Source organism: Oryctolagus cuniculus, chromosome 7, assembly GCF_964237555.1.
Source record: "Oryctolagus cuniculus chromosome 7, mOryCun1.1, whole genome shotgun sequence".
Taxonomy (NCBI): domain Eukaryota; kingdom Metazoa; phylum Chordata; class Mammalia; order Lagomorpha; family Leporidae; genus Oryctolagus; species Oryctolagus cuniculus.
Genome location: NC_091438.1, coordinates 101,320,251 through 101,347,685, shown reverse-complemented (window position 1 = coordinate 101,347,685; position 27,435 = coordinate 101,320,251). Strand labels below are relative to the sequence as shown.

The following is a 27,435-nucleotide window of genomic DNA, read 5'->3' as shown; positions in this document are numbered from 1 at the left end:
TTATGTAGGTGACTGTGGAATATAAAACAAAATGACCTAATTGTTCCAGATAGCATCAGCTATTTCATTCTCTTGTGATATCATTTGACAAAGCATGTCAAATAGGATTTCAGCAAAATACTTACTACAGTTATAAATAGAATATCCCTGAAATGAATTGGCATCAGGAAAAAAAAGACAGTGACATTTCATAATATTCAACTTTATTTTCCATTGACAAATACAACATAAATAACATACACTCATTAAATACATAGACTAGCCATGGCGTAAATGTTATCAAAGTTCTAATGAACTTTTCAAGGTCTCTTTCATTCTTTGTCTACATGGTATTGAAGAGCAGCCTTTCAACACACTGGGAGATACTTTAAATACACTGAACATAACTACCCAAAAGGCTTTACACAGAGGTGACAAAATACACCTTCCCACTAATACGAATGTGTACAGATGGAATGCTGAGGAGGAGACATGAGAACCATGGGCTTCCTATATGGATGAAAGTGCCAGTGAACATAGCTCTTCCTTAGGCACACTTTGTAAATAATACTTCCACTCATTTGTTGTAAACGGATCATGATAATTAGCGCCTATTTTTAATTTTTCTAAATAACTTTATACTATTTGTATAAAAAATTTGGTTACATAAGACAGGGAGGAGGTAAGATATTCTCTCTCTCTCTTTTCTCTCTTGCTGCCACCCCACCCCACAAACACACACTTCAGGAGAGTTGGAAAGGCACAGAGTGTAGCAGTCAGTGATGACCTAAGTGAACTTATTACTTGCTTTCACAGGAACCAGTCCTGACCACGCCTCATTTTGTCCCAGTGATGCTCAGGTGTGCAAGGATAAATGCAGTGCCTTCCACACCTTGCTTCTGGGATCTTACCAAAGAGGATGGAGACTTTTAATAAACTGGGAGTGCACAGTGTTTCCATCACAACTTTCTCTGTGTTCTCTATCCCACCCCCACTGTGTATCCTTCTGAAAGCAGAAAGAACATTGAAGCATATCAGTAAATCACATGCGTTTCCACAACTTAGCATTACAGTTGTGGTAACTACAGAAACTGAAATCTATGTAAGCATGCTATTTTCAAGTTAGTCTTAAAATCTGAAGATTGGCTAGCTCTTGCTAGGCCTCTGAATTGCTTTAATTGAAGAATCACAATAGTCTATTCCCAAATCATCTGACGACGGCATTCAAGAGCTGCTTGTTTGGAAATAACTTGAGAAGTGGGATCATCTCCAAAAGGCTCAAAAAGCATGGAAAGGCTGATTGGTTCCTGATAAAATTGTTCCATTAAAGCAGATTTATCAAAAACAGATTCAGATTTGTTTCACATATTAGGGTTTTGGCATGTTAGAAATATCACTAGGTTCTGTCTCTTAAAAACAATCTCAGTTTCACCAATAATGAATATTTCTGTTACTTTCTCTCCATAGGAGAATGGATAAGCAGGTAAGAGCTAAGGTAGGGAAGGTGGAAGAAATTATCTTCCTAATAACATCATCATCAACAACAACAATATATTATATATATATATATATATATAAAATAGATATTTGAGTTGCTTATTAATCTGGTGCAAAGCTTCTGAAAATAGTAATTTCCATTCTCAATAAAGAAGTTGCATGACATATAAATGAGTATGATATACATCTGATTGCATTGCATTTCTAGAGAAGCATAGCGTACTCTACAGTATTATAGTGCTATGGCATACAGTTAAACATATATAAATTTATAAGCCTTTAAATAGCATGTCCATTTTAGGAATTATAAAACTGAATATATAAAATACAATATTTCACAAGTTCTCTGATTCATGCTTCATTTGTAATCTGCAAATGTTAGCTTCCTTATAATATTGAACTGATGACAACTTCTTTACAAATGTGTATGTGAATTTAAGCTGATTGTTAAACTTTACAAATTGGCTCCATTGTAGCCTTGTCATGAAACATCACAGATATATCACCTATCATCAGTATTTTATCACAACTAAGAAAGCAGTCCTACAGACCTAACTACAGTTGCACAATTCTGTACATTTATTCCGATGTCAATTTTAACAGCTTTAGAGACATATAAAAGCACAAAAATAAGCAGCTGTGAAAATCTATCATGGTTGACAACCTAAACTTTTCATATAAATAAAACATAGAAATTTTAATTACTCAAATTAAAACTTTTAATTTTTGTAATAATAAATATTCTTCAGTCACTACATCCTTCATCTTCTAGTTTCTCAGGTATTTCAAGAGAAGATTTCAGGGTTAAATTATAAAAATAAGTAGGCAATATAACATCCCAAATCTTCAAAGGATAAATTTTTCTATTTTCAGACTCTGGTTTTATGTCATCCCACAAGAACTATTACATAAGTGCTGTTGTGAGTAAGGATGAAAACTGATCACTAATTTGAAGTCAAAAACCAAAAAAAAAAAAAAAAAAAAAGAATAAACAAAAGGTCTAATCCACTTTAAGATCTGATATTAGAATATTACTACAGAGTGAAAATTTTCATTAAAACACTGTTTATCTATCAGTCAATGCCAATGGTCATTTTAGGGTTAACTTGCCTGAAGTTCTATATGATTTTTTTTCTGTAGCATGGTCAAGAAATCTACAAAATAAAGAGGTATTTAGCAGAAACGTATGTGTACCTCTTTTTCCAATTAGTTTAAAACTAGTATGAATAAACCTTACACCTAAAGTGTCATGGTTTATTGCACTAGGTAAGTTTGATAAATCTTGAGATAACACATTTTTTTCATTAGCTTAAAAATATTTTAAAGACATTCACCATACCATTTTATTTGGAAAATAAACTATTTGTGGATAGCATGTCATCATTTTCTTCCATGACACAACATAATTTATAAATTAATTATTTGGAAAATCCTTGACCCTTGCTAATTTTACATACATTTGCCAATACTTTGAAGTTTAGGAATCACCATATTTTATGCACACATTTTTCCCACTCAAATATATCCATGGATAAACTAAGCATGTGACAGTAACCTTCAAGGCCAATAAACCTAACAGACATGTCCTTTTGGAATGACTATGATGCCTACTTTCTAAACTCACCTAGATCTCTGTACAACGTCTGTTTAATATAACTTAATTATCATCAAATGCTGAAATCATTTGGGATGCTTATTCTTATCAGGCTTTTCCCAGACTAACAAATGGCTGCCTAGATAATACAGCTCACATACATTTTACATAATTTGTTCTTTTCCCACATCCTTTTAAAATTTGTTCAAAAATTGTTATTCTTTCATTTCTATTCTATATCCTCTAGACGGAAATTTATTTTGTAGTTAAGGATAAGTTTCAGGCTCTTTTGTCTTCTGTACTTCCGTGGTTTGATGAAAAGTAATATTCTTTTGACAGTAATATCCATTACTATTTGGAAGCATAAGTCTCCTAAATTATTAATACAATAAAGCTCTTGGCTGTATACTAAGATGACACTACACCTTTGAAGGTAAATTTGTTTTTCTATAATAAACAGAAGTCATTCACTTCCTCATGCTAATGACTGTGATTGCATGAAGCACTGCCAACACAAGGTGTGTGCCTTGCCAATTTGCACTTGGTTTTGGCAAATTTTGATTCGTCCATTCACTGAAAAAATATTTACAGGACAATTTGTACACTTTGGGTATTACACTAGATACTGAAAGGAATAACACAATCACGTTCATGTCACTCACATCCACACTGTGTGCATGTCTTTGTGATTTTAACCTATGGTCAGATGATCACCCAGGAGGCAAAGCTCTTTATTACAAGGTTATTTAAGTGCATTTTTTTTTTCTGAAAAGAAGTAGGTATTTTTGTCTTAAACTCCATCAAGTAATCTGTGGGGTAACCCAATTATATGCATTGAGAGATTTTATAACCAGGTTTTAGTACAGTCTATTTCTTACATTTTCCAAAATCTAGATTAGTGAAAGAACCATCACGATATAGCCCTCAGATTTTATCTTCTGACTCAATTTGGCATGGCCATTTAAATTGATTATTCCTGACTGACCTATGGTGTACACAATAACACAATAGATATATTGTAGTTGTTAAAATTAATTCTTCTCCAAATGCTTACTAAACACAATGAAGTCGCAGCTATTATAAGAGGTATAAGTAAATTTGAAGATTCACTAGGAGAGTCATAAAACAAACTGAAAATTCAACAACAACAAAAAAGCTAATAGTTTTATAAAATGAATGTGCCAAAGATATGACAAGCATTTGGCTAGACTTAAAAGATCACTACATTTGGGAGCGTTTTTATTTAAAAAGTACAATTCTCAAAACATAATATAATGATTTCCTTGAATCACAAAGATGTCAAGCTTAACTCTCAAGGTTTGCCTTTGGGTGTAATAAGGAAATATTATTGAAATTATTATTTTAATATATTTTAAATAACTATCACTATTTTAATCACAAATATCTAGATAGAGATACTTCAAGTAGAGAGCAGAGAGAGAGTATAAGGGTTCAATATTACTCATTTTCTTATCCTATAAATAAGCCAAACTATGGAAAGTCTTCATTAAACCTTCAAAATATTTGTTTGTTTTAGAAATATGAGTTGATATTTGAAGATCCCCAATGGCTGGAGAATGCTGTTGGTGGGAAAATCAAGGGAAACAGTTAATCAGAGTATCTATATTTAGTGCCCAAATCAGTCCTTAAATAGCATACTGAAAAAAAAATCACTTCTCTGACTGTCACAGAACAGTTTCATGAATCTCTTCCAGGCTAGAGGAATGCAAAATGTATTCAGATGAAAGAATATTTAGCAATTTGAGTAGTCACAAACCCCACTACATTTGAAACAAATGGAATTGGTTCTTATTCAGATAAGGAGCAAACCTAATTTCCAAGTCAACCAAATCTTAAACTTTGGAAGGTTTGGAACTAACTTGGTATCTTCAGCACTATTTAAATAACACCACTATCAATGAATATTGTGGATATGTTATACACATTTTCACCCTAATTAATTTTTTTTAAATGTAAGAAGAAAAAGTAACAGAGGAAACGTGAGACAATGAAAGAGAACACAGAAGACCAATGTTCTGGAATAAAAACAAAGTGCCATCCCCTTGTCCTAGATGATTTGTAGGGTTAAATCTCCCAAGTACAGAGTATACTTGAATATTAACTATCTCTGCCCTCCCACACATCAAAATCATGTATAAAAATGGTTTCATCACATAAATAACCACATATTCAGCTATAAATGGCAGAGATCCCAAAAAAATGAGACTGTTATTAATACATTTTCCTTTGTTTGTATTTCAGGACTTTTGGCACCAAGGGATTATCTATGTTTCTGAAACCATTTAGCATTATACCAAAAATTCCACTCCAATGCATAAACAGTGGCATACCAGAGATGCCTGCATTCACAAGATTTAGGGATATTTGCTGCCAAAAGTTGTGAGCATGCACGTTGATTAAGTGTTCTCTTTCATGCTCCTGACTGTATTATTTCATTAGATAATGAGATAGGCTGCCCTTTCTGTCCATCATTAGAGCAGCTGGAGACAGCATTTGCTACCTGGCAAAACTTCCGAAGAAGAATCTTTCTTAGCAGCAGATAAACCCAGGGATCCAATATCTGGTTCAGTGAAGCCAGGCGAACAGCTATTAAGAAGAAGTTGCATTCTTTCTGCTTTCCTGTGTCTGTCTTGCAGTGCTCAACTGATGTCTGATTGAAGATCATTTTCAACATCATTATCTAAGAAAGAAGGACAAATAATGGTTCCAAAAGTTAACAAGGATATAAATATATATATACACTCTCTACACAATATTCTGCACATAATAGATTTTCAATAAGTTGATTGTTGAACTGAAATGCTAATTCCAGCAGCATTTACACTCACAGAACACATCTCCAAATTATATAAGATATTATCTTGGATTTTCCCACATTTTGATTATCCAACATGATGCAGTTTTTTAAAACATACATGATCTCAGGCTCTCGGTCCTTGGAATTTAAGAAGCCTGAAAATAACTCCCCAAAATAAGCCAGACATCTGTCTTGTTGAAGAAAGCACCAGGAGGTTGACATCAAAATGACAGTAACCACTCCACAATAATAAAGACATTTAATTTTAAATTTCAATAGTTCTCCAAGAACTATTGAAGAAAACGCAAAAGAAAGACAGATAATAATAATAATAATGGCATTAGCATTTTCTGAAACCTAACTATTTGTTAGGCACTATGAAATTCACATGCATTAAATAAACAATATAAGTACTCTTACAACCTCCTTTATACAATTGGAGAAATCAAGATTTAATGATGTGAAATGGCTGAGCCAAATTTAAACCCTAGTTCCCTAAAGCCATATGACGTACAATATTTTACATGTTTTTGGTTTTTCCATATGCCCCCTACTCCCAGTACACACACTAGAATTTTAACTACAGGACAACATGAATTTGGGGCCACCTTTTATTCCTTGCTAATATATTCCTAGTGTTTAGAACAATATTTAGCAGATGGTAGGAGCTCAATATATATTTGTTGGGGCTGGCATTGTGTCACAGAGGACTAGGTCACAAGTCCTACTAATGTGCTCCCTGCTAATGTTCCTTGCTAATGTGCCTGGGAAGGCATTGGAAGGTGGCCCAAGAGCATGGGCCCCTGCCATCCAATTGAAACACTGTGTGGAGTTCCTGGCTCCAGGCTTCAGCCTGGCCCAGCCCCGGCTGTTCTGGCTATTAAAATCAGTGGATGGAAGATCTTGCTCTCTCTCTCATTCTGTCTTTCAAATAAAAAAAATCTTTTAACACATAAACAAATAAGGGCCAGCAGTGTGGCACAGCCGGTTAAGCAGCTGCCTGCAGTGCCAGTATCCCATACAGGCACTGGTTCGTGTCCTGGCTGCTCCTCTTCCGATCCAGCTCTCTGCTAATGTCCTGGGAAAGCAGTGGAGGATGGCCCAAGTACTTGGACCCCTGCATCCACGTGGGAGACCCAAAAGAAGCTCCTGGCTCCTGGCTTCGAATCAGCCCAGCTCTGGCCTTTACAGCCATTTGGGGAGTGAACCAGTGGATGGAAGATTCTCTCTGACTCTCCCTCTTTCTCTGTGTAATGCTGCCTTTCAAATAAATAAATAAATTGAAAGGCAACGTTACACGGAGAGAGAAGGAGGGGCAGAGAGAGATCTTCCATCTGCTGGTTCACTCCCAAATGGCCACAACAGCCAGAACTGTGCTGACCCAAACCCAGGAGCTAGGAGCCTCTTCCAGGTCTCTCATGTGTGTACAGGGGCTCAAAGACTCGGGCCAACTTCTATTGCTTTCCCAAGCCATAGCAGAGAGCTATATTGGAAATTGGAAGTGGAACAGCTGGGATTTGAACCAGTGACCATATGGGATGCCGGCACTGCAGGCAGTGGCTTTACCCATTGTGCCACAGCCCCAGCCCCCTAAATAAATCTTTTATATATATATATATAAAAACAAATATTATGAATGATCAGATGTTTATATTTGAAGGAATACATTATATGACATATACATGAATATAACACTAAGATGTACATAAATATATTTGTGTTGAATTAATGAATATTTGTGAATTAATATTTGTGATTTCCAGAGAACAGAAAAAACAAAGGTTCATATGCATATAAAAACATTTAAACTTAAGGGCTGGTGCTGTGGTGTAGCAGGTAAAGCTGCAGTCTGCAGTGCTGGCATTCCCATTTGGGCACCAGTTCGAGTCCTCGCTGCTCCTCTTCCAGTCCAGCTGTCTGCTAATGACCTGGGAAAGCAGCAGAAGCTGCACCCACATGGGAGACCTGGAAGAAACTCCTGGCTCCTGATTGCGACCATTTTGGCCATTTAGGGAGTAAAACAGCAGATCTGTCTGTCTCTCCCTCTCTCTGTCTGTAACTCTACCTCTCAAACAAATAAATTAATTAAAGAAAAAATTCAAACTCAATAATCATCACACAAAATGCAAATTACAACAAAATAAGAAGCCATTTTTTTGCCCACTAGCTGGAACGAAATGAGAAATGTGACTATACCAAATGGGAGGATGTGGAGCACAATGTTAGCAGGAGTGTAAACTGCTGCTACTACTGCTGCTCCTACCGGCCTTCAAGATCAATGTGGCATTATTTCATTGGCTCTCTCCCAGCAATACTGGTTGTAGAAATACACCACCTAGAGCCGGTGCCTCAGCTCACTAGGCTAATCCTCCACCTTGCAGCGCTGGCACACGGGGTTCTAGTCCTGGTCAGGGCGCCGGATTCAGTCCCGGTTGCCCCTCTTCCAGGCCAGCTCTCTGCTGTGGCCCGGGAAGGCAGTGGAGGATGGCCCAGGTACTTGGGCCCTGCACCCCATGGGAGAACAGGATAAGCACCTGGCTCCTGCCATCGGATCAGCGTGGTGCGCCGGCCGCAGCGTGCTGGCCCGTCGGCCATTGGAGGGTGAACCAACGGCAAAGGAGGACCTTTCTCTCTGTCTCTCTCTTACTATCCACTCTGCCTGTCAAAAAAGAAAAGAAAAAGAAAGAAATACACCACCTAGGCTTCCTATAGCGGGAGTGGAACCTGCAAACTGTTTCCAACAGCCTGTGGTTCATAATGGCAAAAAAGACAAAACAACGCAAACATGAGTTCACCTTCTCAACAAGGAAAGAAACTGACTTTGTAAGCAAATCCTAAATTCACCTTTCCAGACCTACATAGCTGCCGAGTGCTTGAAATATGGCAGGAGTCCATTGAGATATTAGAATATTTAATATTTGTTATATAATAAGTGATAATATTTTGAAATATTGTAATAAATGCCTCACTAAAATTAATGTCACATTTCTTTTTTACTCTTTTTTAATGCATACTACTAATGAAAATTGCTTTTGTGGTTTGTTTGTTGCTTACAATACATTTCTATTGAGGCCAATCTCTGTCTTATGTGAATATTATGTGAACATTTAGGATGCTTAGGTCACATACCCCAAATTGAATTCAGCTCCCTTGAGCATACAAACAAAACACTCCTAACCGCAAACTTCCAACACTGGCACTTTCTTGCAGTCCCCCTGACTCAGCACTTCACAGTTTGCCACATCCTCCATAATGCCTTTTGTTTATTCCGTTCTCATCCTGTTCAGATCCCCTCTCATCTGAATTAGAATAATAACAGGCATCTCAATCAGGCATGCTATGGACTGAATGTCTACATCCTGTCCCCCTCATGGATGTCAACTCATCACACATTCAGCTTTCTAAACCTCAACTCTGAGCAAACTCTCTCCAACAACAGAAACATGTATGTCTGCCCATTGTCTACCACACAAAAATTCAACCCTGGTATCCAAAGTCCTTCACACTACTGTTTTAATCTTTATTTCCAGCCTTACCTGCTAATATCAGCCTACAAAAAATCTAAATTTTAGTTACAACTTATTCATCTAGAATATCCTTTTATTCTTTTCCTATATCTTTGTCTTTATACATTTTGCTCTCTACCCCAGAAAAGTTTGTGTTCTAGTATCCACTTTTACTTCTGAAAAGACTATGTCATTTTTTTCTTACCACTAGGAACCATTGTCCTCCAAAGGTCTACAAATGTGTGTGTGTATGTGTGTGTGTGTGTGTATACACAATATAGAAACATACATTTAGAGACAAATAGAAAATATCCCTCAACATCTTGGACACAGGGATAAAAAGTTGGGCCTTTATGAGTTAGAGTAGATATAACATCAGCAGCTGGTTCCAAGGTTAGAGAACTTGATTACAAGAAAATAAGCAAAGTATTGTCTGAATCTATTTGCAAATGGACTTGGAATTTTCTACTGTTAGCAAAATAGGCTCCAATAGTTAGATAAAAGATGTAATTACTACATTAGCTTATGCTTGATGCTAGTAAATATTTGATCCTTTTAATTCCCCATTTCCTGTGTCTTTTTCCACAGAACTGATAATGACTGGTCCCACTGTTGGTAAGTCAACAGGAAAAGAACTGAGTCATAGAATTTTCTGGTATTGTCAGTTATACCTATGGACTCTCAATTTTATTTTAAATATATATATATGGGAGTACTTCAAAAATATAGTGGAAAATGAAATTAAAATAAATGATCTATATTGCAAAAAAATTTTCAAAATCCATACTTATGAGTGGTCTTTAAAATGTTCATAAAAAATGTTTATTATGAAAAAACCATGGGTAGATTTCAAGGTCTTTTTGGCACCAAAATAAACATATTTAAATTTATTTTCCATTAACTTTTGAAACTACCTTTAAATACTAAAGAGGCAGGTGGGCAGGTAACTAGACAAAAAAGAGGTGGGAAAATTACATCAAAAATCACACATGGCCGTGGTGACACTGGCCTCCAGTTATTTTCCTTTTGTCTTACTGAACCGCAGGTTACTCTTACACTGCACACTAGCAAAAGGAACAAGGATTTCCAGATCTGGCTTATAATAAATTCATGCTCTGGGACTGGATCCATAGTCCTTGGCCAAATTCCTTTCTAATAGCTGCAGAAATTACTGTTCTATAAACAAATAAGAAGAGAATGGGTAGGCAATGAGGAGATAGCCATATATTCTGACTGCAATTTCTTTCACAGAAACTTTTCCCAAGGGATTTATTCAATAAAAGCAAAAATAACTATACAATAAATGTTCAGAGAAGCACTATCTATACAAGCCAGAAATGGCAAAAACATACATTCCTAATGTCAGGTGTGAAGCTTAACAAAGTATAAACAATCCACATAACAGTATATATAAGAATTAAATTACAACAATATAATATAGTAGTTTATTAATATAATTATATTATGTGAAAAACATAGACATATAGAAGACAATGGACTGATTGCTATATTTTTAAAGATTTATTCAGTCACTTGAAAGGCAGAGTCACAAAGAGGTAGAGGCAGAGAGAGAGAGAGAGAGAGAGAAGCCTTCCATCTGATGGTTCACTCCCCAGATGGCTTCAACAGCTGGAGATTGCTATTAAACAATAATTCACTATTAAGCAATAACTAAACTAACTTTAAAGTTTCATGTGCATACCAATTCACATGATCTAAGAAAGCCTTTATTTAAAAGAATTTATTTATTTATTTGAAAAGCAGAATTACAGAGAAAGGGTGAGATGGAGAGAGATCTTTCATACACTAATTCACTGCCCAAATGGCCAAACTCCAGGGCTGGACCAGGCAGAAGCCAGGAGACAAGAGCTTTATCCTGGTCTTCCACGTGGGTGCAGAGTCCCCCACCACTTGGGTCATCTTCTACTGCTTTCCCAGGTGCATTAGTAGGGAGCTGGATTAGAAGTAGGGTAGCCAAGACTTGAACCAATGCCCACATGCAATGCTGGCACTGCAGATGGTGGCTTAACCGGCTGCCCCTAGTGCCAGCCCAATCTTCCATTTTAAATAAAAGGCTTTCTGCAGTGCCGGCATCCCATACGGGATCCAGTTCAAGTCCTGGCTACTCCACTTCTGATCCAGCTCCCTGCTAATGTACCTCGAAAGCAGCAGAAGATGGCTCAAGTCCTTGGGCTCCTGTACCCATATGGGAGACTCAGATGAAGCTCCTGTCTCCTGGCTCCTGTACCCATATGGGAGACTCAGATGAAGCTCCTGTCTCCTGGCTTTGGCCTGTCCCAGTCCTGGATATTGTGGCCATTTGGGAAGGGAACTAGCAAATGGACGATCTCTCTCTGTCTCTCTTCTCTCTGTAATTCTTATTTTCAAATAAATAAGTAAATCTAAAAAAAAAAAGATTATTTCCTTTATTAATAAATACATATTACTATAAGCTAGTTTTAATTAATATATATTTACATTATTATAATTTATATATGACATGCAGATAAACTATACATATAAAATATGTATAATATATAATTGCTATCTTCAGGTGCTGGCTTTTCATTGCAGCAAGCAGTATAGTGACCCTTCTGCAAAGATCACCATTTCTTAGTCCCTAGAAACTTTGAATACATTACCACACATGGGAAAAGGGAGTTTACATATATGATTAAGGGTGAGGACTATGAGATGGGGAGACTACCCTAGATTGCATGGATGGGCCCAATGTAATCACGAGGGTCCTCAAAATCAGAGAGCTTTTCTAGCTGAGATCAGAGGGAGGTGTCACTGTCACTACAGAAGAATCACTGGAGAGATGCAATGTAGCCTGCTTTGAAAATGGAGAGGAGGAGGCAGGAGTTAAGGAATGCAGGGGAATTCCTCTAGGAGCTAAGGAAGCAACAGAGTGGTGCTTCCTTCCCAGCCCAGACAGCAAGGCAGCTCCACAGACATTTTGATGTTTACCCAGTGAGACCCACGTCTGACTTCTGACCTACAGGACCATGAGATATGGCTTTGCTTTTAAGCCACCAGGTTTGTACAAATTTGTTTCAGCAGCAGTGGAAAACTAACACACCCACACGGTGAGCTCTCAACACATATTAAGAGACATGGCAAAGAATAAACTTGAGATTGAATTTATTCTCTCACAGAAAATATATTGTAGGCCGGCGCCGAGGCTCACTAGGCTAATCCTCCGCCTAGCGGCGCCGGCACACCGGGTTCTAGTCCCGGTCGGGGCGCCGGATTCTGTCCCGGTTGCCCCTCTTCCAGGCCAGCCCTCTGCTGTGGCCAGGGAGTGCAGTGGAGGATGGCCCAGGTGCTTGGGCCCTGCACCCCATGGGAGACCAGGAAAAGCACCTGGCTCCTGGCTCCTGCCATCGGATCAGCGCGGTGCGCCGGCCGCAGCGCGCCGGCCGCGGCGGCCATTGGAGGGTGAACCAACGGCAAAAGGAAGACCTTTCTCTCTGTCTCTCTCTCACTGTCCACTCTGCCTGTTAAAAAAAAAAAAAAAAAAAAAAAAAAAGAAAATATATTGTAGCAAGCTTGTTGACACTGTTCACTTTTTAACCTTGTTTTACTATAAACAAAGTAAAAGTAAACTTCATCCTTACTCCTATGTAAATCTCATTTTCTAAACTTGCAACATGCAAAAATGAAATGCCTATTATTCTAGTGGCATCAGTTGGATTTCAATGTGTTTGCCTCAAAGGCATAAAATCAGAATTTTTTCAACTAAGTTGTCTTTATGGGCAAAAAAATGCCCATGAATCCTCCTTCTTCCTCGTCTTATAGAGTGTTGGAAAAGTTTTGTCTCAGCCTCTTAATTCATCTAAAATGTAAATATTTGACCATTTATCATCTTTAGGAAATGCTCTCCAAGCCTGGTCTGGAATTATCTAAAAGTTCACTTAAATTAAATTTTCATTTTCTTTTATAACATAAAGTATTGGATTTCTCTAAGTTTTTATGATCAGGAAAATTCATCAAATTATTTGTTAAAATGAAATTTCAGTCGTTTTACACAGTTCTTGATTATTTTAAAATTACTTTTTATGAGGAAATAATTTAAAATTATTTTTGATGAGGCTAATATAAGCCTCATATGCCTTATATTGCTTAGTACACAGTAATTTCCAGTAATTTACTATTGACAATGCAATGATTATAAAATTATGAAACCAAGCTCTGTAAGCAATAGCTGGCACATGAGTAGAGACACTTTAGCTTTTCCCAGCAATCACGAGATGTGCAATACAGAGAAAATTGGAATTAGAAGCAGTGAGCATAATACTGCTACTTCCAAATGGAAGCAGGGATGGAAGAAGGGCTCCAAATTTCTCGTCGAATTCTGAACATAAATGCAGAGTATCATGTATCTGTTGACTTCTCCATATTTAAGGAGCTAAACCATTCTTGAAATTTTTGTATATGTGTTTGCAAGGATTTTTTATATTGTTCAGACTTTAGGAGAAAATCCATGGTACAACTATATAGTTTTATTTAGAATTAATTATTCCTATTACTCCAATTCTCCTAATACAGATGAGAAGGGACAAACAAAAAGGAGGCTACTCATCTGGTAAATGAACTGTTTTTTAAGCAAATGCATGTATACTTTGCATGATTGCTCCTTCTGAACAACCTCATATAATGAACCATCTGGTCAAAGGAGTGCTGGGACCCACTCTGGCTGAACAGAGCTATAGCTCATCTGCTAGCAACTGTCCCAGGCTCCACGTAAATCCTCTCAGGACCTGCGGCCTCTCTCCTGATTACAGAAGAGAGAGCTCTTTATTTACTCAGGATAACCAGGAACACAACATATCACTGACCTCTATATTCTCCATCTCTGCCCACCATCAAGTGCAATTACCTTGCTCCAGACTAAAAGAACCAAACCATTTGTTCCTTCCTCAGTGATAATGTTCTTATTAAGAGTAATCTTTACTTAGTATAGAGTTGGTCTTCTGTATATAAAGTTAATTAAAAATGAATCTTAAACAAGAATGGGATGGGAGAGAGATTAGGAGGTGGGACAGGAGTGAGGGAGGGAGTGTGGGTATGGGGGGAAAACCACTATCTTCCTAAAGTTGCACCTTTAAAAATTGCATTCATTAAATAAAAGCTTTTTTTTACAAAAGAGTAAAGCATTAACCAGAGATTGCTTCAATAATTTGCATTTGGATTGACAATTACACTTTTAAAAGTCTCCAGTGCTTAATTTCTTTGTTCAAAAGTGCCTGGGATTGTAGGCCACATATACTTATTGAAGATAATGAGAACCCCTCCCCAAAAAATTAATCTGTAGAGGGGGTAATAAAATTCATTAGCTGTCTAGTGTGGGTTGTTTAATCATTTCCAGTTTATTCCTAATGTAATGTTTAAGAGACATTCTCCCACAAGCCAATTGTTACCCATGACGTTTTGTTTTCCAAAATTCTTTGCTGTTATGCTTTGAGAGAATAACTTGCCATACTGGAAATTCCCCTCTGGAGTTGGTAAATGTACTCTACACTGAAACCAGCCTGGGCCCTTCAAGCCACTTAATTACATAATTTGAAGGTTTTTCACGGGAAGAAGCTTCACTGTGCATGAGGATTAAGAAACAGATGTAGTCTTTCCAGTCTGATTGCCATCCTGTTGGGTTGTCAGACTATCATGCCAGCCTTGACTCTACTGTTTAACAGGCTTCCCTGCCTTATCTAATCTGAAACCTTTGCAAATAAATAGCTCACGAACATTTAAAAAATTACTAGTAGCTGTGTCATTTCATCTTTACTACTATGTAGTTTCAGAAAATGTTTAAAAACAACAATGGATTAGAAATCAGAAGAGCTTAATTCCATTGCTGGCTTTGCTACCACTTATGACTTTAGAAAAGTCATTTATTCTCTGGGATTTATTGAATTCCCTAGAAACATTGGAATGGACTGGAGGGCTTCCACATATACTTGAATAGTAACATTTATTTTTTCTGATGTATTCTGGGGCAAGAAAGTGAATAAGTATTTGATTTGGAAAAGAAAAGAAACCTAAAAGAAAAAAGCATGGAACAAAAGACGATTTCTTTGTAAGAAATACCCAAATATGTCTTTTTGGTTAGGGGTAAATAGAGGAAAATTTACAAAGTTACAAAGGAGATAGTATATGAGAACAAGGAATAGATTTATGTGTCTTTGGAGAAAGATTTTTGTAGAAGTAGCACACTCAGGCAAATACACTGACCAACAGTGAAAGACCCTCCATAAATCTGACTCACTTTGCTTCTGGTTTGGAGACCAGGTACCTAACTTTGGATCTGAACCTCCCTTTCTCTAAGTCACAATTAATACCTGCTTACTACACACATCTTCTCCATCAAATGGTGTAGTTGCAAAAATTAAAGTGAGATAAAAATAATTAGCATCTTCACTTTCCATAGCATACCTCTTCCCACCCCCCAGGCACTGCTCCAACTGTTGCACTATTACAGACTTCTAGAACAGAATGCTTTGTGCAGAGACCGAACACTGGGTGTTCTGGGGGAACGCTGCAAAGACATAAGTGTACTCTGTTGACTTTCCTTAAATTTCCACCTAACAGAATGATTTTAAAACAGGACAAAAAAGAATTCTCTTCAAATTTTCACTTTAAAAGTGTTTGATAAGGCAGCATTATTATTCAGTCATCACAGGGGATCTCTACACTCTGCCCCCACACTACTTGCTATATAAGAATTTATTTCTCTGCCTGGTGTTGTGGTGTAGCAGGTGGAGCTGTAGCCTGTGATGCCAGCATCCCATATGGATGCCAGTTCCTGTCCTGGCTGCTCCACTTCTAATTCAGCTCCCAGCTAATGTGTCTGGGAAAAGCAGCAGAAGATGGCTCAAGTGTTGAGTCCGTGCCACCCACGTGGGAGACCTGGTAAAATTCTTGGCTCCTGGCTTTGGCCTCAGTCCTGGCTATTGCAGCTACTTGGGGCATGAAACAACGAATGGAAGATCTCTCTTTCTTTCTCTCTCCCTTCCTCCCTCCTTCCCTCTCTGTAACTCTAACTTTCAAATAGATAATAAATATTTTGAAAAAAGAATTTCTTTTCAATTACTAGGAGTCGTAAATTCTATGTGATTGGCTCCATATAGCTTAGCAGGCTCACAAGAATATCAGTAAGTCTTCAAATTCTGGCTGAACTGAAGGCATAATTCACTTTATAAAAGTATTCATTCTTTGGATTACAGATTTAAGTCAGTTTTTTCTCCCCAAACACAATTTCATTTAAACCCAAAATGTGTATTATTATCTACTCAAAGAACCATAATATTAGTGACAATTAAAAGTAGCTAAATGTTTACGGAATCAGATGTGTGGATCAGTTTCCTGTGGAAAGATATTCATCCTAATATAAAAACAGAAAATTAGAAACACCTAAGTAACAAATAATAGTATACTGTTTCAATTGTAGAACAGCCATCATATGCATACAACATATGTATCCCAATGCTGACACTTAAAGTCATATTTTTACAGACTATTTAGTATAATTAAGAAATGTTCAAGGGACTAGTATTGTGGTGCAGCAGGTTACGCCACCACTTGAGATGCTGGCATCCCATATTGAAGTGCCAGTTCTGATCCGGCTTTCTTCTAATGTCCTGGAAATGCATGGTAAGGTGGCCCAAGTACTTGCACACCTGCCACACATGTGGTTGACCCAGATGGAGTTCCTGGCTCCTGGATTTGGTCTATCCCATATTTGGCTGTTGCAGACATTTGGGGAATGAATCAGTGGATGAGAGATCATCTCAGTCTCTGTGTATTTCTCTGTCTCTCATTCCCTCCCTTCCTCCCTCCCTCTCTTTTTGTTGCACTGTCTTTCAAACAAGCAAACAAGTAAATCTTTCAAAATATCCAGGATATGAAAAGTGAAGACAGATGTTTATTTCATGGCATAGTCCAATTTTTAAAAAACTGTTTAAAATGAAAAACATTAGAAACTGTAATCACTGGGTAAAAATTGGAGTGATTTCTATGTTCTCTACATGTTTCATTGTTTATAAATTCTCCACAATAAACATATTTTTTCATACTTAGAAAAGAAACAATGAATTTAGAGTAGTTGGAGACTTAGCTATAAATAATTATTTGTTGGGGAACCATTTGGTGTAGCAGTTAAGCCATTTATTGGCACACCCACATCCTACATTAGAGTGCCTGGGTTTGAATCTTGGCTCTGCTCCAGCTCCAGTTCCTAGCTTATGTGAACCATGGGAGGCAGCAGGTGATGGTTCAAGTGTTTGTGTCCTTCCTACCCTCCCACCCATGTAGGAGATTTGGATTAGATTCCAGGCTTCTGGCTTTGGTCTGGCCCAGCACCAGCTATTGTTGGCATTTGGGTAGTAAACCAGGATATGGAAGAGCTCTCTCCATCAGTCTGTCTTTTTCTGTCTCTTTGTCTGCTTTTCAAACAATAAAATAAAAAACGATAATTTGTTTATTAGTAAAATGTTAGTATCACAATCCAACTCAGAACTATAATACAATCATGTTAGCTTTAATTCCTAGGTGGTCAATGTCTCCGTATAATTTTACAATTAGTAGAAAAGATAGTCTGACATAATAATTGATTAAAAACATTTAATTTCATCAGGAAATTCATTATGGCCTACTAAAGGGAATGCAAGTTTAGTAAATTACTGATTCAGCAATGGACTTCAAGGAAAATATAGTCATAGCACGCAAAAGAATCCCTTCCTTTGCTGTAGTCAGTACACAATGCAACTAATGATTGGAGTTCAAATCTGAAATGATAAATTCTTATTTAACTTTGCAGCATGTCAAAATGACACTCTCTTTTGGATATATTCTTTGAGAAAGCTTCATCTCTTAGGAGAATCCCAAAAAGATGTATCATATACTTTGGATGGACACTGGGTGAACATGGGCTGATAGGGGTCTTATTAAATTCATGGTCCCAAATCATATTGCAACCCTAGCCACTGTGCATTGTGCGCTCTCTCTCTCTCTTTTTGGTATTCTCCAAACCAGCTGTTTCACACTTTCTCTGCACAGATTTACTTAATTTTGGGCAGTTGCATGGTAGAGAAACAAGCTGAAGACAGACTGACAAGACTATGAATGGGAGCTTTGTCCACCTGACTCACATTGACTCTGGTGAGATGGCGTGGCCATGACAGGTGCAGAGGGGCTCAGCTGACACCCTGGACACTCTCAGACCTGAAAGGCATATTCTCTGGGAACCTGGAATGAGTTCCCTGCTCCTAAATGACAAGCTGGGTGCCACCTGTTTTTAAACTCGTACCCTGGAACTTCAACAGGGCAGGCAGATGAGATTAGCACAGCTGAAGCTGGCTGTGCTGAGAGGCCTCTCACTTCCCCAGCCTTCTCTTTCCTCCTCGAAAGAACTGAAGCAGAGATCCAGCAGGGGCTGGCAGGATCATCATTGCCTACTCCACCATTTAGATTGCGAACTTAAAGCTCACTTCCTCCCATCCCCCAACATATCTCTGCCAATACCAGGGTCTTTTCTCCAATAAGGCCTCTAATCCTGAATTTCTGTAGCATGACTAGCGGCTCCCCAGTCCCCATCACCTCTTAAAGGACCCAAATCCAACCATAGTTACAATGAAGATTAAACCTTAATGTGAGTTTTGGAGGGGACATTCAAACATCAATAACAATTTAATTTATTTGCAAAACTTCCTGTTAGGGCTCAGGTCAGTCCTGGCTGGCATCAGGAACTTCCTAATATATTATATTAATTCATTTTCTTTGTCCCAGCACAAATCACTCAGGAATTGAATCAGCTTTCTTTACAGTTACCTCCTGTCCTGTTGAGTGAAACAGTGACTGAGTAATTGTGCAATGCCAGATCCATGATTTGAGAACTTAAAGTATCACATGGTAGCAGTGGTTTTTCTTTGACATGAAGAACATTCTATGATTTCCTAATCACAGCCTGCAATGCTCCAACCCTTGTAAAGAGAGCCGTGTTAATAACTAAATTTACCTACACATTTACTGCTTGGCTATTGTGAATGGGGAAGGCAGCAACCAAACATTTCTGGTGATCCCTCTCTCTTCCGGAATACACATAGCAGTATTAAGGACATTGATTCCTACAACCTGCTCACCTCCCAGGTATGAAGGTACTTTGCATCTTGAACTGTGAAATACACAGAGTCCATGACTTCAGTAACTAACAATTAATTAGTTATTAATTGCTATTCAGTTATTATTCACATAAGTATAATAAATGGAAGCATAAAAAATATCTCTTCCCTATCACCTCTTAAGCACATGAATTCAAATTAGGGAGGGTATGGCTATACTATACCACAGAATTGTAATGTGTTACATCCAAGAAGGCAGGGATTCTTTAACTCTGTCACTCATTAAGGTTCAGGAAATAGCAGTGTTAAATTTGTACATCTTCACCATTACACTTTTAATTCAGTACACAGACATCAGAACACCATGAATTGCTGTGTCATATTACTAATCATAAAACATTTTTCAAAATATTCTTCTGGAAAGACCCTGCTTTCCCTTTTAGGAGGCAGACTTTAAAACATCACTTGGGGTGGGAGACAGGTGTTTGTAAAAAAAGTTAAGATGCAGCTTGGGATGGCCACATCCCATATCAGAGTGCTTGGGAACAAATCCTGGCTCTGATTCTGATGCCAGTTTCTTGCTAATGCACACCCTGGGAGGCAGCAGTTGGCTCAAGTACTGAGATCTCTGCCCTTCAAGTAGGAGATCCAGATTTTCTTCCTGGCCCCTGTCTTTTTCAGCCTGACCCAGTCCCAGCTGTTTCTGGCATCTGAGCAAACTGGCAGATCTCTGTGTGTTTGTCTGTCTGTCTCTGTCTCTGTCTCTCTGCCTTTCAAATAAAAGCAAAGTTGACAAGTCAGTTTAAAAAAATTATTTTAAAAACATATGTAAGTTATACTTAGCACTTACAGATCTTTAACAGTTTGGAGGGAAGCTTGAGAAGATGAAATTCATATTATATGTGAAACAAGAAACTGGAAAATTATTATATGTCCATCTTCTGGATTTACCTTTTAGATTGCTTTTTGCTCATCCATTGATTTATGTGGATTAACACCATTTGGTCTGGCAGCAAAATAAATAACAGCAACAACAAGGAAGCAAACATAAGGTAAAACCTATTTTCCCATGACTCAAATACCTGACTTCTATGAGAATCGCAGCCTCCTGTGAAAAGATAAATAGGTCTCAACACCTGATCCATTAGCTCTTACTCTTTTTAATGCATGAGCTCAATGGATGCAACTTTTACAGTGCTTCTAAGTTTCCTAGAGAAGATCTTACATAAATATAAAATTATTCCTACAGATATTTAGGGAAAATGCTTTTGGTGAATTCATTTTAAATCCTATATTTGATATATATATTTTCAAGAACAGTTTTTCTAGAAATTGGGGAATATATGCTAGTAGTATTTCAGATGTCCAGATCCCCACCCCCACTTAAATAGAACAGCTCTGCTTTCATCTTGTTTCTCTAAAAAGATTCACTGGAATAGTTTCATCAGCTAAGACAATTGGAAAATCATTTCTCTAATGAAGTGTTATCCAATAGAAGTACAATTCAAACCACAAGTGTGAGCTATATGTATGGTTTTGGGTTTCAACCAAGCACATTTTAAAAATATAGGGTTTTAATATGTTTTCATTTGCCCAATATTTTGGAAATATTAAATGTAATCAGCATAAAATTACTAAGAAGAAGATATTTTCCATTCTACTTTTTTGTAGTTAATCTTCAGACTCTGGAGTGTACTTTATATGGGATATCTCAATTTGAAGTAATCACAATTTCAAGCTCCTAATAGCCACATGTAGTCAGTGGTTACTGTATTGGGCTGTGAAGGTTTAGTGATTTATACTTTTTGAGGGCCTACAACACCCATTGTCTGTCCATACTGGTTGCCTATCCAACACTAACTCTCCATCCTCCCTTCTCATCAGCACATCTATTTTCAATAGAAGCCTTAGTGTTCCAATGAAATGATCCTGTGAGCCCATAGAAGTCAATGAGATCCAAAAGGAAGTGCCCTAAGAATGTTAGGACAAGGTTTCTTCATTGGTAGGATAGAGTTATAGAAAAACATAGTTTGTCTCTTTTGCTTTGGGATAGATAGGAAGTGTGTAGTAGCAACCACCCTACAACACAAAGGGAATGAGCCACAGGGTGAGGCCAGTGTTGTGCTGCAGAAGAGAGAAGGGGCAAGCTTCGATCCTTGATGGCAATGCCCAACTTCTGGATTAACCAATCCTGAATGCCTCCCTAACTCTGGACTTGCAGTTACGCTTTTTATTCCCAAGCCACTATATTATGCCATCTCTAACAATGACTGCGGACATCATAAATCTAGTGAAACTCTTAAGGATGCTTTGAAATATTTGTTTATGTCTTTGTTATTTTTACTCTTTGCCTATTGTTGGTAAAATTCCCCATTGTTTAGTGGTTCTCCCCAGGGCACCATCTCTAGCATCCTTTCTGCGTTTTTTCTTCTGTTAAAACCAGGAAATAAAGCAGCTGTTTTCTATTGTTTTCAACCTCTGCTTCTAATTAATTTCTCTCTTCTATTACACAAAGTTCTCTCTCTCATCTTTGTCTATCCTAAAGGTATTTTTAATCATCCTAAAAATTTTTATTACTAACAACAAAGTAAACACATTAAAAGTAATAAAAAAGAAAAAGAAAACAGATACATGTGGGTGGGATATATGGCCTGGTCATTATGCCACTGCTTGGAATGTCTATGTCCCACTCAGAAGGCCTGGGTTCAAGTCCCAGCTCTGCCCCTGATCCCAGCTTCCTATGTATATGCCTTGGGAGGCAGCAGATGATGGCACAGTAGTTAGGCCCCTGCCACCACCATAAAAGAACTGGACTGAGTCACTGGCTTCTCTCTGTGGCCTGGCACAGCCCCAGCTATCGGGGCATTTGGGGAGTAAACCAGTAGATGAGAGCTTTCTCTATCTCTCTAGGTCTCTCTCTCTCTCCCTGTCTCTCTGCCTGTCAAACAAATAAAATGAATTCTTTGTTAAAACAAGATATAGTATTCTTTAAAATACTAAGAAATCTTACAGTATTGATAAGTCCCATGCGTCATTAGACACAAGTTGGATTAATGACCTTGAAGTCAAGAAGATTTGTGTTTGATTCCCTTGATACCATCTATCAGCTGTGGGCCTTGAAGCATGTTGTCCACACAGAAAATGAAAAATAATTAAAATATAAAACACAGACTAATAGCACCTATGTAGTAAGACCTATGAGAAGATTAAAATCCATCCAATATATGTAAAACTCTTAAAGCCATGATTTATCTCAATCTTCTGATTTCAAACCTAGTGTTCATTGTACTTCTTTGCTTCATTCATTCTACATCACTTATTAAATGGCTGCTCTGGGCTAGGAAGACTTATCCACAAGTAAGGCAAGATCTCTGCTCTTAAGCACTTTATAATTTACAGTGAATCGGACAAATAAACAATATTAACAAAAGGTAAGCCATATAACTTAGTGATTAATTGTATAGGCAATAAAATCAAACAAATCTGGATTTAAAGGTAGGCTCTAATTTTTGTTAGCTTATTGACCCTGAGAAAATTATTTAACATCTGAAAAACAGTTTTCCTATCTGAAAATGGATAATTAAGTGATAAAGCCTTCTATGGAGTAAAAGGAAGGGACGTTTGGTTCAGTCCACAGACACCAGGAAACACTCACTCCAAAACTAGCAGATACTTTGGAGAATTTTGAAAGACAAGAGTCCATACTTCTGAGCATAAAACCAAGTGAGTCATTCTAGGAACTGCAAATTGGTTATGACTCAAAGTAAGGAGGTCTGGAAACCGACACTAGAGTGCTAAATGCGGCTAGATCCAAGATCCTGAGGATTAAACTGAGGAATCTGAAGTCTTCTAACCTGGGAGGTTGCTAGATAGGAACAGGCCTGAATCTCACGGTAGAGAGACTGAGGTCACACCGGGGTTCTCCAGGGCTCTTTTTCTTCCCCATAACCATAGGGAAAAAAAAAAAGATGAAAGCAAATTTGCAAGAATCTCAGTGGCACTGTATCATGCTGGAAGTTTTAAAACTGTCAAAACAAATTTTCTAATTTTGACTGTGGTCAAACACTTTCCCACTAAGCAAAAAGAACTCAATAAACAGTTTTATTTGTCTTATAAATAGTTTAATGAAAAGAATAACATTTCTGAGTCAGACTAGCTGAAAAATGTTTGCCTAGCAAAACTTTATCCTTGTATGAGTATGAGAGTGTTCTGAGCCTGAAAGACACACAGAACTGGATGTAACTGATGCCACACACTCACAGAAAACACCTCCTAAAAGGTAGGCATCACGGTGAGAGGAATCCTTTAAAGGATCAGTGTCAGATGAGTGGACATTTTTGCCAGCACCAAGGATTTTACAACACATGTTCCCTAGAAACCCAAGATCTTGAGAAGGCTGACCAATCAATGGACCAATGGGTTTTCTAGAGCAAATCTTTAGCTACTTTGATTGCTTGACCTGAATAGTTCCTGTGATTTTTTTTTTTACTCTTCCCAATCAATCTGTTCTTTTCTGTACAATATTTTTGATAAGGCATTTTGAAAGTGTTTAGTAAGGTAATAAGGAAGAGAAAACCAGTATGCAACAAGGCATTGTAGTATAAGAAAGCCTAAGATCTGGGTCCGGCGTTGTTGTGTAACAGATAGCTGCCACCTGAATGCCGCCATCCCATTTGGGTGCCAGTTTGAGTGGCTGCTCCACTTCCAATCCAGCGCCCAGCTAATATGTTTGGGAAAGAAATGGAAGATGACCCAGGTGCTTGGGCCCCTGCACCCACATGGGAGACCCAGATGAAACTCCCGGCTCCTGGCTTCAGTCCTGGCTCCTAGCTGTTGTGGCCATTTGGGGAATGAACTAGCAGATAGAAGATCTCTCTCTCTCTCTCTCTCTCTCTCTCTCTCTGTCTCTCTTTGTTACTGTGCCTTGAAAATAAATGCATTCAGTAAATTGAAGTTCTTAGATTCTGTGCAGCTCTCTCCAATTTCCTTTCTACCAATCTAGGGTCACTCCATGGCCCCAACAAATACATGGCAGGAACACACACACACACACACACACACACAGAGTTTTGAAGATACATTACTATTGCAGTATTTCTAAGAATGAATTCCATGGTGAAAATGAACCACCATTTTTATTGTTAATATCTCCACGTTATAGAACTCCTTCTCTGTATTCCAAACAGAAATCGCAGCACCTAGTTCCCACCTCAACATCCAAAAGCTGAGAGTGCCTAAAGGTTCTGTTCACAGGGTGAGAGAGCCAGGGGATGAGTGTGCCACGCTAGAACACCAGGCTGGCACCAGGACTTTACATGTAAAATAATAGCTTTCAGACATCGGATTCATCATGGCAACGATAGTGCGCATTGCTCACAGCAGGACCTCAGCTGTGTGGCCTGAAGCTCGGCGCCAGCACACCCTGGCCCCGCTGTCTTCCCCAAAACCGGCTGCCAGCTGTCTCGTGACTCTGAGTCCCCAGGATCCTTCTAACAAGCCTTCTGTGCTTGCAGCCATACCCTGCTGTTTGCTACCCCAGGACCAAGCCTAGGGTGGAGACTAGAGCTCTGGAGTCGGACGATATTTCCAGGCTTCCTGATATTGATCTATAGTATAATTTAATTAGAAACAGATGTGGGAGGAAAGAATTTCAAAATGTTCCCTAATGTCTTTTGGAGAACAAACGCTCATATTAAGAAACTTGCTTTGGGATCCAGCAAAATCCTTAGTCTATTCTTGGAGGAAATTACTACCATTAAATAAATTTAAAAAGCTGCCACCCAGCATGTTGGCTGTTAGCACAGCTACTGATTTATAAAGAGGACGTCGCTTGCCAGATTAACATCAAACCCAGACTACAACTCACCCTTTATGGAAAAACCGAGAAAGAACTTCGTTTTTTTCTACTCCAGTCACCTCCCTGTGGTGTTTATGGAGTATTTGTGAGCTTTTAGAGCCTGTTCAGCCACCCAGTTCCACCGTAAACCTTTCATTACATCCTTAGTTTACTTCTAGACAGACACAGGATCTTTAACCGTAGCTTATCAAAATTCACATTACTCTTTGAAGATAAAGCTAGGTATTGACATTTTTTGGTCACCTATAGCTGTTTCTTATATTACAAAACAAAATGAAAGAAAAAAATATCTATGAGATTTAAACAGTGCTACCAGATGATATGTTCATGGAAATCTTGTGTTACTCTACAAGCAAAATGAAAACCCCATATACAGACTGTAAGTATAAACCTATTAACCTGAGGCTTTGAAAAAAGAACACAGGGTCTAGACAAGGAGCTGCACACGTACACGTCAGGTTGGTTCATCAGAAGCAGAGCCTGCAGGAGGGACTCTGACACACAGCAAGAAGCCAAGGTGAGAGACAGAGACGGACAGTCCTGACTTCAGTCTTCCCAAAGGCCACTTCTGCTCTTGAGACCCCTGAGGTTTCTGTCAGTCAAGCAACACCAACCCTCTTCTTTTTCTTCAGCTAGCTAGCGCTAGGTTTCTTCTCTCTGCAGTCAAGAATCCCAATTTTAAATTTAGGGGATATTAATGTGAAAATTGTCAAAGCAAGAAAAATAACAAGAGTTAGTCTAACAAAAATAACCATAATAAATAATTCCTTCTGAGACTGGGTGTGGTAATTGGCTTAGCCTGCGTTTTCTTTAGGGCATTATAATATGAATATTTTGTAAGAAAACTACTAACTTCTCAAGCTCTCTGTAACTATTCTGAGCCATGTCTCAGAAAAAAAGAAATAGCATCTGTTTGAGATCATTTATCTCTTGGCTGTACCCACTGCTCAGTGTGTGTTAGCAAGAGCAGTCAACTCCTTCTCAGGGATCCAAACAGAGCTCTCTCTGTGGACAACTGGCCACCTCCCCACCAAAGTCCCATAGAGGAAGAGAGACAATGGATGGAGATTAGAGAACTGGCAGGGTGTCTGGTAAACTCTGTCTCCTATACATTCTGTGACTACGTCTGCTTCTCCTCTGCAATGCCAACTGTGGTTGTCTCTCACACGGACAACTTCAATGCCTTCGCTTAGGTCTCCCTGCAATCCATAATCCACACAGCTGCAAGAAGGTCTTCGAAAAACATGAGCCCCATGTTACTCTCCTGCTCCAAACCTTCAAACCTTCTGGTGATTCTCACAAAAGAATATCAAAACTCCTTAGCATCAAAACCACCTGGCCCCACACCTCTCTAAGCCCGTCTACAGCACCATGGTCCCTGTTAGTCCCTTCATTTCATTTCAGTCCCGCTAGTCTTCTTCCTGGCTCCTGACCACATCAGCTGACGGTTTCTGTAGCTCTCTTTACCTATAATGCTTTTTCAGTAGACCTTTCACACCTGATTCTTCCTTTCCATTCAAGTCTCCGCTCAAATGTTAGCTCTCACAGGCATTTTGCCCTGATAACTCATTTTTAAGAGTATTTGTCACAATCTGACTTCTAGTTTATTTATATATTGCTTCTCTCCATTAGAATTAAAGTTCCCTGAAAGCAAAACTTGTCTAATTCACTATTCTATATGTCCAGCAACTAGAATTGGGCCTGACACATACTAAATACTTGATAAACAATTACTGAGTGAATGAATGGATAAATAAATTCTAAAAGATTCTCAGCTGTGTTATTTTGCTGAAAACTGATAATGAAGACCTATATTGCATTTTTTGAGTCAACCTCAAATTTCTCCAGGGAATCGTTTGTTAACACAGTCCTTAAGGACAAGGGTCATGTCATGTTCTATCAGGCTGTAGCACAATGTCTTACACACAACACATATCCAGTAAGTTCTGTTGAGTGAATTAAAAAATCATGGTGCCACTGTAAGGCAATTTCATGGTACTTTCCAGATCATAAAATAGTAGAATCCTGCGCACTTAACAGAGAACTATAGGATCATACAACTTGTG

General features: G+C 38.2%; 1 protein-coding gene across 7 annotated transcripts in view; it reads right to left on the bottom strand.

Moving 5' to 3' along the window:
- The window catches only part of PTGER3 (prostaglandin E receptor 3), a 190,013-nt gene that overhangs the window by 144,626 nt on the left and 17,952 nt on the right, over positions 1–27,435 (bottom strand). For 6 of the 7 annotated variants that reach the window (XM_070076666.1, XM_008263984.4, XM_070076665.1 and 3 more), the window contains 1 exon segment: positions 5,592–5,771. In XM_070076666.1, coding sequence (XP_069932767.1) covers positions 5,592–5,771 — 180 coding nt within the window. 7 annotated transcript variants of the gene reach the window in all.